This window comes from Wyeomyia smithii, chromosome 2, assembly GCF_029784165.1.
Source record: "Wyeomyia smithii strain HCP4-BCI-WySm-NY-G18 chromosome 2, ASM2978416v1, whole genome shotgun sequence".
In the NCBI taxonomy this organism is placed as follows: domain Eukaryota; kingdom Metazoa; phylum Arthropoda; class Insecta; order Diptera; family Culicidae; genus Wyeomyia; species Wyeomyia smithii.
The window spans coordinates 233,956,948-233,972,387 of NC_073695.1; the positions used below are offsets into that span (position 1 = coordinate 233,956,948).

Consider the following 15,440-nt stretch of genomic DNA (forward strand, 5'->3'; position numbering starts at 1 on the left):
CGAAATTACTGTTTACAAAGCGACGCACAACTTTTTTGCTGATTTCGTGCTCTCAATTCATAACGTCGTCTTCGGCAAAGTTGTAGATGATTATTTTATCCTTCCAAAAGAACTATACACCGCAAAAAATTTGAAAAAAAAATTTTTTTTTCAAAAAATCATACCTCTTTTGTTTTTATTCTGTCATGTTCGTAAAAAGCATCAATGTTTAGCCAATAATGTGTAAATATTGTAAAAAAACCCAGATCATTAGAAAGTGAACTTTTGTAGATGTTCAATTTTAACTAATTCTTTTCTAAAGTACTGTCTACAACCTTACTGAAGACATTACATAAATCCAACAAACCGTTTTGGTTCAAATGAAAAATTAGTTTTATTTTGAAAATTTTACTTCTTGAGATATTTATTATTTTGTGACAATTTGTAAAATTTAGCACTGAAAAAACTATTAACTAAAACTTTGCCGAAGACATTATATCAATCAAAAAACTTTTCAGTTCTTATATAGAATATTTTATTCATCAGTCACATTTTTGAACAGAACCTTTTGAAGCAGCAGTCGTGAGTCAACATGAACAACTGCTATCATAAAACTGATCGTATTACTAATAAGGAATTACTGTGAAAAGTTTCAGCGAAATCGAAAACGACTTGTTGAAAAAAATATTTTTATTAATTTTCTAAGAGATGCCTCAGAGTGGTCAAATAGCTGAAAGCAAACGCAACGCATTAAATCCGGACAAAATTACTAACATGTCCGGACATGTTCAGCCAGCAATGCTGTGCAGTGCTGCGGTCCGCTGGTTGGTCCGTTTGCTGTGGAACGCTGCGATCGAATGAATCATCTACTCAGCTGCTGCTCTGTTGGCAGTTCCATGTTTCCAGTAAGAGTCAATGGCAGTAATCGGTTATACAATGAAGACTACATTTCTGCAAGCTAAAGCTTATAAAATTACTGACTACTGAGAGTTAAATCTTTGGTAGGCGTGACGTGTGCTCTAGAGCGAGTAAAACAACAACAAGAAATCGTCCATAAAGTCAAACCGGTTGCATTTAGGTTGCTGAGGAAAAAAGCTCAATTTTAGACAATTCAGACAATCCATGTTTTTTACCGACTTTTCTTAATCAATCAATCAACCGTAAAAGAAGTTGATTCCAAAACCTTGATGATCCGAATGGCAATTTCCCGATGTTTTGGATGGGTGAGATAAGACTTCCCATTTGAGCATTTTTATGAAGGTTTAAGCAACTTTGGCGGTATGAGGCCGAGTGTTGTCATGCAGTAGAATCACTTTTATGTGTCTTCGTTCGTATTTCAGCCGTTTATTGTGCAGTACTCGGTTTAGTAGCATCAATTCAAATCGATACCTTTCTTCAGCAGGGATGGTTTCTAATCATTTTCAACAGCTTATAATTAAGCACACCGACCTGGTCCCACAAATGCATCACATAAGCTTAAGGCCGGTCTGACGACGTTAAATCATAGCGTGGCTCCCTCTTCTTTGAGTTGCTGAAATGAATCCATTTTTCATCACCCGTTCCTTTTTGCTTCTGGAGCAGTTGTTCACAGGGGCAAAAAAGGACGTCCTTGCAATCGCTTGGAAATGGCTTAGTGGTAACTCCTAATATCGAAGCAAGCGGTTCCTGCATTTGGCATGCATTCTTATCGAGTGATGCATGCCTATCTTTAAAGGTTTTTGGCCTTTCCTTCACGAGGACAGTTGTCAACATCGAAATCACCGTTTATAAAGCACAGCTTTTTTGTAGATTTTGTGCTCCTAATTAAAAGTTGATGTATTTGGTATAATGATTTCGGCAAAGTTGTGTGCGGTCGGTATAATGTTTACGGCAAAGTTGTATTCGCTCGGTATGATGTTTTCGGCAAAGTCGTAGGTAATAAATTTATCCTTCGATAAAAAAGCAGTACACTGTAAAAAGAATTGGAAAAACAACATGTTTTTTTTTTCAGAAAATCTTATTTTTTTTTTAGTTTTTATTCTTCTATGCTCGAAAAAGCATCAATGTTCAGCTAATAATATGCATATTTTGTTGAAAAAATCAAATCCTTAGAAAGTGGACTTTTGTAGATAATGAGTTTATAATAATTCCTTCAATTTTTCTCAGGAAGATTTTTTTTCACGTTTTAAATTTTTCTGGAACGGCAAAAATACTATTCACAACTTTGCTGGAGACATTGAAATAATCAAAAAAAAATAATTTATGATTGGTATAGAACATTTTTCCTTCATCAGTCACATTTTTGGATAGATCCTTTTGAAACAGCAGTCGTGAGTCAACATGAACAACTGATATCATAAAAATGATCTTATTACTAAGAAGGAACAACTGTGAAAAGTTTCAGAGAAATCAAAAGTGACTTGGAAAAAAAGTTTTTTTTATTCATTTTCTAAGGGATACCTCAGTGGTCAAATAGCTGAAAACAAACGCGACGCGTCAGATCCGGACAAAATTGCTAAGATATCCGGACATGTTCAGCGATGCTGTGCAGTGTTGCGGTTCGCCGGTTAATTCGTTTGCTGTGGAACGCTGCTATCGAATGAGTTGCCCGCTCAGCCTTGTTGCGCAAAATCAGCTGCTGCTCTGCCGATTACAATTCGAGCGAAATCCAGAGGCAAATGTTTTTTTTATTGCTGTAACCTGTTATACAATGAAGACTAAATTGCTGCATGCTAGCTTTTATACGTGACTACTGAGAGTTAAACTTCCGATAGGCGTGTCTTTGTGGACTGGATTATAATAGGGACTTATTTTTGTTAGAAGGAGAATCAACAGGGGTGCTGCAGAATTCAGATTGAAGGAAGGGTACGTGGTGGGGAGCCTGAGAATAAACCCTTTGATAAAGTCCTTTGAAAACAAAATGGCCTGATTCTACTAAGATTCGAACCCACGACCACCCACTTACCACAGCGGACTCTGTAACCTTGCGACTGCGGAACTCTCGATTTGCTTTAGTCGTCATTTTCTTTGAATGAAATAAGGAAAGTAACACTTCTTACAACTGACAATTGTTTGGCACAGAATCAGACATTTTCACATAACTGAAAGTATATGGCGCCACAATAAAATCATAAACGAGTCGGAATGTTTTATTTAGCATATGTTTCAGCTGGTTCATCGCGTTTTGGATACGAAAGATTTGAATTGTAGGCAATAAACTGTCTATCTAGTAAACTTATGTTGAAAAAAAAAATCTGAGATAACCGATTTTGTTTATTCATTTATATTATTTAATTTAGTGATTTCAACTCTAGGTCATACGTCACTCAAGACTGATTTTTCCAAAATTCAGTTTTTGTTTTGAAAATGTTTTTTTTCCAGAGTAGGATCTCAAATTCAATTTTTTCAGTATTTTCAAATGAACGTTTCGACAATTCCCTAAAGGTCATCTTTTGGCAACTTTTCTTTATTTCTTGTTATTATTCAGATATATCGATTTAAAAAAAATCAGCTCTTTGGAAATGTTAGTGCCGGTATAATTTCAAATAAAAAATATGCAAAGGTGGCCTACACACTTATAGAGTTTCATTGCATTACATTTCTTTTTCTCTTTTGTGCTGTGTTTCTGCTACTCGCAGAAAAAATAACACACTGCTGCTTACACCACAACTGAGCGAGTTTTTTGATGAACTAGGGAGAATACACAGAAGTATGCTGTGGTGTGCACTGCTGAGATAAACTCGATAGCATTCGAAGAATAAACATGCGTGAAGGGCTGCTGGAATTTTTTTCCAGTTTAGAGATGCAATGCAAACAGCGAGAGACACACAGTAGAAGCACTACAGTGAGCTCCGTAGTTAAGTTAATGAGCGTTATCTACTTTCGAGTGGGAAAGCTCAAACAAGATTATTATCTCTCTGGAGAAATTTGTTAGATTTCACAGCGGTGTTTTTTTTGCACGCTTCTCAGAGGCACACGATTCGCTGCTCTCTTCAGGCAAGTGCGTCGCTTTGCTCATCAGTGTGAGAGTAGTTGTTTTCGTAGTGAAAGATATTCTCCTACACGGTACTTAAAATTCAGTTGCGTACCCAATACACTTCTCCATTCTAAACATTTTACCAAAGGTTTTGCAATAACTGCAAGTTCTAACAAATAAAGAATAAACATAATTCAAATTAATTCAAAATTCGATGTTTATTTTTAGAAACAATATTTTTTCTGTGTATATTTTTTACATAGCATTCAGCTCCCTACAAGTTGTTCTCAAAATGTTTTTCTATACAATCAAAGGTTTTTGAAACACAATATACTAAGGTCGCTTTTTACTCCGTTTTCTGACGTGATTTTTTTTCGCGAGTTCCGAAATTTAGGCGGTATTTTTTTTCTTACGTGGATTCCGGAGTTTACGCGGTTTTTTATACGCTGATTCCGGAATTAACGCGTTTTTTTCTACGTGGTTGTTTTTTATGCGGCACGTATCCCCCACGTAAAAAGCGACTTTAGTGTATTTTTAATAAAGTTTAACGTCCATATAGAAAACGTTGCTTGAGTCTAAAAAATACTCCACTATAGGTAAACATTTCGTTTGTTAAACCAGACTTATTTGATAAAAAATATGGCGCGGATTTTTATTTTTTTGGGTGGAGAAACTCTCAATTGGTGCAAAATTTTTATTTTGAAATAAAATTTTGCTTGTGTTTCGTCGCAATTCACAAATAAATTTGGAGTTCCGCAAGGTAGTATTATTGGGTCTTTACTTTTCACGCTATCATTCAATGACGCAATACTGCGGTTGAGATTGACTTGGAGGTTGGTACAACCGAACTGGCTAATTGCTAATTGCACTGGAAAATGTGAAGTCATGATTCCATCGTATTTTGAACCCAATTATGTTCGAATACCGGATCAATGAACATAAACTGAGAAGAGTTGATTTTGTTTGCGACTTTGGCATTCCACTTTTATTTCAAGCAGTAAATGTCAAGTTGACGATTGAAAAATGTACTAACTGGGGAAATAGGTAATTAGAAATTTTCCAAAAATATAGTCCAGCAGGTACGATTTGGCATTATACTTGACGTTGGACCTGACTTTTCATCTACAACATTCCAGTCTGATATCAGAGACAACTCGATAGTTGAAATTTATAACAAAAATTGGACGTTCCTGAACGAAATGAGTGCAATGAATATGCGAATTTTTGTACTAGATATAAAAAACAATCAACCGGTAAATGTAAATTTTGTTCAAATTGGATAGAGTTTTCTCGTCGAGGTATTTCCTAATTAGACATTCAAAATACAGAAGTTAAATTGGTTATGATCATAAGGCAAAGAGTCGTGAAAATAATTTACGCGCGTATTTCCAATTCGTTAATCCCTTATGCCCCTCTCGGACGCACTTAAGGGAAACTCATAAAAAAAGAACTGTCGACATTATTGATGTATTAATGGGAAAAATAATCTTTAATATATTTCCTTAGGTGTATATACCTACTAATCGGCAGCTTATTAAATTATATTCATTTATACATTTCAAAGCTGCGTACGATTCAATTAGGCAAGCTAAGTTGAGGTACACAGTTTTATGACGAACGAGACTAAACTGATAAATCAGATCGAATGAAGGAGGAATCTTCTTGACAAAAATAAGTTCCTCTTACCATAAAACTGGCCAGAGGGACATTTAGTTGAAACCTCTCTAGGGAATTGTAACTGGTGATAATATTGGTCGGAGGCAGCGGTGTTACAAAGAAATGTGAAAAAAAGCATACACGCAAGCACGAATTATAACAATCATGTCACTTACTCTTAAAAGTGATGATGCTAATAACAGAAGTGCGGAATACGGCAAACACCCGGGTAATTTTTGATAAAATATCAATGTTCCTGGTCGCAGTGCTGAATCCTTATAGGAATAATTAGAGGAAATAATCGAAATCGGATAGCAGGTGAGATGCTAGAAGTTGCTCCCAATATCTGCTCGAAATTCACCAAGGGCATTTATTGGATCCGTTTCGAACAGTTTTTGTTTGTCGAGATTTTAAACAACAATTCGATAATTTTTAGTTTATTAGTTTCAGGTGTCGTGCTATCGGAAGGTGGCTATCTTTGCTTACAGAGGATTAGTACTTATTTAGCCGTATACCGAACCAAAAAAAAAGCTTTTTCACAGCATTTTTAGCGGCATTGGGTCTGATCAGCAATATACTGGCTTAATTAACTGCTGCAATGAAAGTTCGTATACTGCTACATACGTACCCTATTGAATAGTCATTGCCAACGTAAGCCTTAACTTTATTCAGAAAATAATAAAGGTGCATCGTTAAAGTACAGATGGGCCATGAAAACGAGCGTTTATTTGTGTTAAAGCAACATGCGTTCTATCGGCCTTGAAAGTGATAAAAAGGTATAGAGCAGTGCAATCTGTACAGTAAAATACAAAAAATTCGCAGAGACCAGAAACAAAATGAACACTTTAATTTATTTTCTGTTCACGAATCTTTAAATCACAGCACTGAAAAGCAATTTTTTCACTGATCAATTCAAGTGTACAATTGCATCCATTTATATTATGTTTCTCTGCTCTGCAAGGCGAGTAACACGTCACTGAAATAGCAGTCATAGGCATTCTCCACAGTGCACAAGTGCAGTTTCCCGTCAACCAAAAGAAAAACTTCGCTTGCCATTTGTTACTCGTTACCCTACTGTCTGTCAGTTCAATCCTGCCCAGCTTCCATATTGTTCCCCATCAACTTGACGAACCAATAAAGAAAACAGAAACACAATCAATAAAATGACCATTTCGGCCATTTAACGCATAGGAAATTGTATTTTTAAGAGAAGCCAAACTCTTTTTGGACCGAAAAAAAAAACGGAACGGTTTTAGTTTTTGTGTCCAATCAGGCAGCAAACGGTGGGTTTATTTGATTTTCACCCACACCCACAGCGAGTCATCTTTCATGTTGCCGGTTTTGCCATCGATCAAAAGTGAGCCGTAAGACATTTCAAAACCCTCACAAGATCGGTACCATTCCGGTGGGCGTTCGGCTCTAGTGAAGCATGGAAAAGGCAAACCTCCTTTCCCGGGCCACACCGGTTCATTGTTTCGTTCGTTTACCATACTGTCTCATGGGTTGGCCAATCGCGTTGCTAGTGATCTGTTGTGGTCACCGATAGTAACTAATTGGTCATTCACCGTAGAAGGGAAGGTTCCGGCGACTGGCGGAAAACAAGTGAATATTTTTTTTTAATTCGGGCTGCAGCACTGGACAGACCATTGCTGGTTTTAAATTACGGTCGAAGCATTACCGGCGGAGATATGACGGGGTAATTAAAATCTCCGCCCTCACAAAATTTTACGAGGATAGGAAAATCAAATCCAGTTTTATAAGTGAGTGTCAGGCACTATTCAACTGTCACAACTGTTGTTGCTCGTTAAAATGAAATCAGAGTCGAAAATGTGCCGGTTGTGTCACAGAGAAGTTTGTCCGTGTTGCTGCAGCTGTGTGATTATAATACTCGGTTGACTATTTTATCCATTTCGACTGTTCCGTGTTGATATGGATTGAATGAAAACATGAGTATACTTGTGGCAACCGGGCAAGAAGCGAAAAGCTTGTCCGACTCAGCTTTCCCTCTAGTAGCGAAGTTGTTTTAATAATTTAAAACAATTTTCATAACATCTTCGTGTTTTTCCACTTAGTGACCGATGTTATCCTGCCTGAGTGGATTATGATTTATACCCTGCTGTGAGGATAAACTTGTAATACGATTGTTGAGAACCGTTTTGCATACGAAAAGCTTCCCTGTGGATTAACGGTGGTCAGTATAATTCTATGCAAATTATGCACAGTGCAGCTCGGATAACCGTGTTTTGGGTAAATAATTCTTCGAAATAAATTGTGAATACATGTTAAGCTAATAAACCACTTTGTAAGCACAGTTAATACAATCATGTAAATAGCAATGTTTTTTTTACCTTTCTGTTTACCGTCACGTATTTTCTTCAGCTTGGGTATTCGGCTTTCTTCGAGCCCCGCTGTCCGCTCCATCATACCGCCGGTGGTGCAGTTCTGTTTCGTCCCTAATGGCGAGCTGCTTCCGTCGTCAAAGGAAATCTCCTGTCTTCCGGAAGCTGCTCCATCGTCCTCTTCGTAGTCATCATCATCGTCCTCAACATCATCGTCATCGTCACCAGCGTCGGCCACTTCAATTTCACTACTCGAAGAAGAACTTGGATTGCTCACTTCATCACTGCATTCATTCACATTTACCCCAACCCCGCCGATTGCGGCATCCTGACCATCAGAATCCTCCGAGCTTGATGGATGAAAAGAACCCAACTCACTGGCCAAGGACTGCCGAGCCGGAGAAGCCTTTAATCCTTCGAAGAAATGGTTCAATCTACTTTGGCTGTTACGACTGTTGCTATCTTTATCGTTACCGTTGTTGCTGTTGGTGTTGATTACTTTTCTGACTGAATCCCCGCCGTACAAATGTAGCTGTCGTTCGCCGGGAACGAAAATATCCGAAGCTTTCTTCACCACGTGAGTGGTACTTTTCGGCAGATCACGCATCACCACTAGCAGCACAAACACACAACACAGGCTCTATTTGCTATGCTTATTTTCACTTCAATCGAAAACTCAAACTTTTCGGACCGCCCGAAATGCTCTCACTTTCACATTCTCCCTTTCCCTGCGGACGCTCTCCTCTGTGCACGGCAGTTGGGCTGCGTGTGAACGAAACTAACCAGCATTTATTCAACCATTATAGATCACTCTCACTTCAACCGAACCGCAGAATTTCCTCTTCCCCCACCTTTCCACACTGCGGCTTAGTTGCTTATCTAGCGTGATGACAGCAACGCGTTCAACCTCTTGAAAGCGAAAGAAGAAAAAGAAGAAAAAAAACACCACACTTGACTTTGCTTGAAACGTGCGGGAAAATCTAGATTAGCCTGTATCAGTTGTCACTGTATCACTGTTCACATTACTGTATCACCCGTTTGTGCATTGTTACTTCACGTACACAACTTTGGCAGGTTTAGTACTTGCAGCTTTTAATTAAATCGCTCCTAATGATAGCGGTAGCGTTACTTAGACGGTGTTTAATTTCGCCCGGCGCCACCACGAGTTTCGGTGAGAAGCACCCGAGCAGTCCGACTGATCGGCGCGATCTGTCTGGCTGGTTGGCTGGCGGTTAGCTTGATCGATGCCGCCTGTTTTAGAGCGGTAGCGATCAGATTGCTTTCGCCTACCATCTGCGGCTGTTGGTCGCGTTTCGATTCAGATTATTAGAATCGTGATGATTTTCAATGTTTTGCTCTAATGGGGGTTTAAGAGTCGTAGTGCGAAGAAAACAAAACCTTACCTAACACTTGCTGTTATTTCGAGGGAACAAAGCGATATGATTGATATTTTGGCCAAGCCTCAAGAAACTTCGTATGAGCTAATTAAATTCATGTATCAACTCTCATAGTATAATAAACGATAATTCGAAGTACAAATATATAGCAGTTCTGCAGGCGAGTTAAATAAAATTAATTTGCATGACGAAAGAAGTGTTAAGTGAAGTTTGAATTATTCTGTAAACAACGCTAGTTTCGATATAATTAAGTCATTCCAACGTACGGTTTTTTTCGATTTTCTCTGAAACTACGCTTAAAACGCATGTGGCTCTGCAGTTCGGCAATTTCGAGTTTTTAGCCATTTAACATGTCTTGATATTTTCAATATTTTGACCATTCTAAATTTCTGTTTTTTTAACATGATTTTTTTAACATTTTGAAAAATAGTGATCATTATCTTATCTGGAGTCTCCAAAAAACAATCCAAATGCGAATTGGTTTTATTTATGTTCTTACCCAGGCAGTTTTATCAAAGTACCCGATCTTGCTCGGAATTCCATATCAGCTCTTGTTGATATGGTGCCTTAGAAATCACTGAGGTCTGATTGGCCTGTAACTTTGAACCTGATTGCAAGAAGATCATTTTGCTAATCGGGGACCAATCTTTGGTTTACTTTTCTATAACGATTCTCCTATGTCAAGTAATATATGTTAGATTTGGTAGAGACGGGTCTAGCTGCTGGAACATACGCTCAAATATACTTCCCCATTTATATAGATAGATTTCAAAAGCTTTTCTATGTTCATGATAAAATTTTATTTTAATAGCATTTGTAGGCTCAGAGCACGGTACAGGTTTCTGCTGATGTGAAGTGGTGTTGGTGTTGGATGCAATGTTCTGAGAGGGCTGTTTTGAATTTTTTTTAACAGGCCGAAACGTCTGATGTAAAGAAAATTGTCGTTCACATCGTTTATAAAGACTGCAAAGTCAAAAATCTCAATCTAATAATAGTTCAGCTTTACCAGCTTTTCCTAGTGTATTTTGGACTCTGTTCTATCAAATTATTATAACTGTACCAAGTCCTGCCGGTTTAAAGAAAAAGGTCTATAAAAATCAATCAAAGCGGATGGGACGTTTTGAAGTGCTTCTTTGGAAACATTTGCTCGAAAGTCTACACGCCGATGCCGACACCGCCACTCTAGATATTCCTAATATATATAATAGCCAAATATATAATAGCCAAACGTCAATTCACTTAAAAAAATCGTTTCATAAAAAATTATTCAGTACAAACGGGGTATCAGACACGTCTACACCACCACTTTCGATCTCTTAGGCATCATCCAACCACTGCTCACAAAAACCGATACTTTGTCGCCGGCCTTAAAATGCCTTTCTCAAATCCGCTATACCACTCCCCGTATCTCAATCCAAGTGAAAAAGCGCCACCTCCAAAGAGGACCACTGGCTTGTTTCTCACTACCCGACCAGAAACTTTGTCTCAACCTTACCCAAACATCTCTAAAATCTCCAACACCCACCTCGTGATCTCTCATCACTGGACTAACTGTCAACAATCCAGCTTAAAGAGATCAGAGTGCGAGAACTTCATACTCAAATAGTCCACTTGGTGTGTCAAAACAAGACTAACAAACGACCGCGGAAACACCGCGGCTAACTATCCATGATCCTTATCGGCTAAAAAAACTCAAAATTCAAAAATTGAAGAGAATATTTATACGTTAAATTTTCCATCTGGGGTTTCAAAATCGGACACCGATTTTTAGTTTCAAATGGTGATATCGGTTGTGGAAATATTGATACTGAAGAGTGTTTAAACATTTTCATCGGTTTTTCTTATCTTTCCAGAAACCGGTGTCCGCCATCTTGGATTTCAAAATGGTATCAAACATCGATTTTCAGTTTTTTGTCATAATCTCGGACAACATATTTTAGTTTAACACAGCTTCGCAAAAACCGGATATCGCGAACTAGATTTCAAAATGGAGTTAGGCATCAATTGTCTGTTTCTTGTCGGCATACCAGTTCCAGGAATATTTTGTTTATGGCTTTATTAAGGTGGTTTTCAGCCACAGGTTGGTTCGCCAATGTAATCGTTCCAGAAATCGGTGTGTATAGAGAAATTTTCCAAATTCCCCTCAGCTTTACAGAAAACGAAATTCGTCATCTTGGATTCAAAGTTTGTGTTATACAGCGATTTCTGGACGTCATTACGTTCATAAAAGCCAATTAGCCTTATTCAATTCCAAATGTCAGTGATTATCGATTTCCGGTTATTGTGGTTCCGGGAATATTAATATTGAAAGTGTAAAACAGTTTTCCTATTTTTTCTTTACGAACTAATTTCATATTTGTCATATGACTTACATTTTAAGTTTAGTAAAGCGGGCAATCCAGACGGGACGAGGGAAAAATTTTTCTAAGCCTTAAAAGAAAGTCACACCTTCTATTCCCGTTCATTTTCGCATCCTCGCAAACTGCATACATTGCCCGCTTTACTAAACTTAAAAAGTTTTCCTATTGTGACGGCCCCCACGCGTCCCGTAGATGCCTACAGGGCTCCGTCACATTAGGTGACATACTTAGAACCCCGAAAAGAGGCCGGTTTCCTACCGCATTCTTTTCAACGTTGGCACAGCCTTCAGCTGTGCGCGAAAGTAGGTCAGAGCTTGCTTACTGCTGAAGCCAAGTCTTCCGCTTGGCTTGGGTGACGAAAACCGACACAAATTATATTAAAACAAACCAAAGTCCGAGGTTGGTTACTTGATGGGTCGGTAACTCATCGACGTGCGAGAAGTGAGCTACCGAAAATGTTTGTAAACAAGGTAGAGTGACGAGCGCACGGCGCCCCACTCTCAGTAGAATTGAAATTAAGTGTTCTAAAATAGAGACAGGCCATTAGGGTAATAAGGATAGGTAGTGATTTCGCGAGGGGAAATTGTCTCTCGCGAAATACACTCTAGGGTTAGCTGTAAGCTCTCATGTAAGCCACAAATAAATCGTTAAGTATAAGAGATTCCGTACGGTCCGCGCCGTACTTACAGGAATTGCGCGTCGGTTTATCTTGTAAATAAATCACAATTCCTGGTAGGGTAACCCGGGGGTTGCCCTACACTATATTTTCTTTGAACTATGACTCCAGACATGACCGAGGATCGAATCTCATCTTCATTTTTTTTTCCGTGTTGGGTATTTTCGTCACTGCGACCAATTTTTTGATATTTTGTGACATATTCCCCCTTTTTAATTTTGCTTAGTCAGGATAACGTATCACTATTGGAAGTGGTCGTTATAGTCTGGCCAATAGCATTAGTCCAGTCCGGTATTATACTTCGTATGAAGCGCACAACCGTACTGGGATTTGTTCTCCAGATTTCAGAGAGTTCCAGAAGACCTCTCTCGAAGAACTTATATCTCTTGATAAAAATTGCCGGACATCGGCATAACAGATGTTCCGAGTCTTCTTTTTCCATGCCACATACTCGACATGTATCATCTTGAAGTTTTTTCATAACCTTCAAATGATAACGGCTCGGACAATGCCCTGTTATTAAACCAGTATACGTGCTTAGATCTTTTTTTGAAAGGTCCAGTCTTTTACGAGTCATAGAAACGTTCGGAGTGATGGACCGTTTCGACTGCCTACCGATGAAGGTGTTTGTCCAGTTGGATTCCACTTTCAGAGTTTCCCATGCTTTTAGTTCCATTCTAAGGGAACAAGCGGATAGACCACAGAAGGGTTCTGGTCCTATGAACTGATGAGACGATCCAAGTCTTGCCAATTCATCGGCTCTTTCGTTCCCATCTATTCCACAGCGAACAGGAACCCAGTATAAGTCTACTTGATTATTACAACCCAGTGTTTGGAGTGATTGAACACACTCCCAAACTAGTTTTGATGTGCATGTCGCAGACTTCAAAGCCTTCAACGCTGCTTGACTGTCGGACATCATGCAAATGTTTGAGTGTCTGTATTTCCTGCGTAGGCATATTTCAGAACATTCTAGTATTGCTTGGACTTCAGCTTGGAAGACAGTTGGCCATTGGCCCATTGGAACTGACAGGTCTATTCCTGGGCCAGTTACTCCTGCTCCCACTCGATTGTTCATTTTTGAACCATCTGTGTAGAAAATGATTGATCCTGGGCGGAGATCAGGATCACCGCGTTCCCAAACATCACGCTCAGGTTCAAACATTCGAAATCGTCTTTCAAAATTGTATCTTTTCTCCATCCGGTCTTCATTGTTTATCACTAGGGGATTGATACGAATAGTTTTTAGAATACCTAGATGACCCGTTAAATCACCCTCAAAGAGCCTTAATGATCTTTTGATCCGTAAGGCACTCTTTTCGGCTTCTAATTGTATGAATTGATGCAGTGGAAGCATAAACAGTAGAGCTTCCAATGCCTTTGTGGGTGTGCTTCTCATTGCACCCGTTATTGAGAGAGTGGCTAGCCGTTGAAGTTTTTCCAACTTATCTTGAGCACCTTTCTCCCTTGTTTTTGTCCACCAGACTAGTGAAGCATAGGTAATTCTGGGTCTCACTATAGCCGAATATATCCAATGGATCATTTTCGGTTTGAGTCCCCATTGTTTACCAAAAGTTTTATTACATATCCATAGAGTATTTGTAGCTTTTTTTATTGCCTGCTCTAGATGTGTATTCCAGTTAAGTTTTTTGTCAAGAGTTCCTCCAAGGTATTTGACGTTATCTGAGAGTTTAAGAAGCTCACCTTTTAGCATAATATCATTAAGCCTAGTCTTTTTTCTACGTGTAAATGGGACGATAGTGGTTTTTGAAGGATTTACATTTAAGCCTTCCCTATCGCACCACGAGGAAATAATGTTTAAGGCAGTTTGCATTCGGTCTGTGATGATATCATCATACTTGCCACGAACAATAATGACAATATCATCAGCAAATCCAACTACTTCAAAGCCTTCTTCCATCAATTTTTTTAGAAGATCATCAACTATTAATGACCACAGCAGAGGAGATATCACCCCTCCTTGTGGGCACCCTTTTATAGCTGTTACACTTATATTAGAGCTACCAAGGCTTGCTGCTATTTCTCTTTTTGATAACATCTCGCTTATCCAATGAATAATGCAATTGTCAAAACCACGTTTCTCCATTGCAGCAGCCATTGAGTCATGAGACGAGTTATCAAATGCCCCTTTAATATCAAGGAACGCCGTAAGGGAAATTTCTTTTGCAGCAAAAGATTTTTCTAGTTTTGTAACTATAGTATGGAGTGCAGTTACCGACGATTTCCCCTCCTGGTAAGCAAATTGATATTTACTAAGAGGAGTTTTAGAAAGATATGATGATTTGATGTGCTCACCGATTATTTTTTCCATTGTTTTGAGAACGACTGACGATAAGCTAATTGGCCTAAAGAATTTTGGCAGAGATTTGTTCCTTTGTTGGCCTTAGGGATAAAAATAACCCGTACTTGTCGCCACGCTTCCGGAATATAGCCTAGAATTAAGCTGGATTGAAAGAGTTGTGTTAGAATGGGCATCAGAACTGTTTTACCTTTCTGTAGTAGTACCGGATGGATTCCGTCTCTACCAGGTGACTTGAAGGGTTCAAAGGAGTCTATTGCCCATTCAACTCTACTTTCGGTAAAAATTTGGTTGGCCAAAGTAATTGCATCATCCCTAGTTCTTACTAGCCCAGTCATCGTATTCACTGTTTCGTGAATTTCTGTCCTGGTTATAAGATTTCCAGTACTTGATACAGATGTACTTTGGTCTTCACTCGAGTTAATGATCGACCCAGGAAAGTGTGTTTTCATCATTAACTCTCATATTTCTCTAGCAGAGCTAGTACAAGAACCATCTTCTTTTCTTAGAGTACCCAACTCATTTGAGTGATCTTTCGCAAGGATTTTTTGCAGCCTGGCGGCTGTTGGAGTATTTTCAATGTTTTCACATGTATACCTCCAGTGAATCCTTTTAGATCTTCTTATTTCTTTATTATAGGCGGTGAGGGATTGCTTGTATTCGTCCCACTGTTGGGTTCGTTTAGCCCGGTTGAAGAGTTTCCGAGTTTTTTTCCGAAGTTTTTGTAGAGATTGATTCCACCAAGGTACTTCTCTATT

At 38.7% G+C, this 15,440-nt stretch overlaps 1 protein-coding gene across 14 annotated transcripts in view; it reads right to left on the reverse strand.

The window, feature by feature from the left end:
- LOC129725608 (liprin-beta-2) overlaps positions 1-15,440 on the reverse strand; it is a 162,037-nt gene that overhangs the window by 43,321 nt on the left and 103,276 nt on the right. For 3 of the 14 annotated variants that reach the window (XM_055681628.1, XM_055681632.1, XM_055681635.1), the window contains exon 1: positions 7,939-9,135. The exons of 1 other annotated variant lie outside the window; for it this stretch is intronic. In XM_055681628.1, coding sequence (XP_055537603.1) covers positions 7,939-8,536 — 598 coding nt within the window. In that variant the 5' untranslated portion in view covers positions 8,537-9,135. Of the gene's footprint in view, positions 1-7,938; positions 9,137-15,440 lie in introns of those variants that run through there. 10 more of the 14 variants (XM_055681626.1, XM_055681623.1, XM_055681631.1 and 7 more) reach the window with 8 other exon arrangements.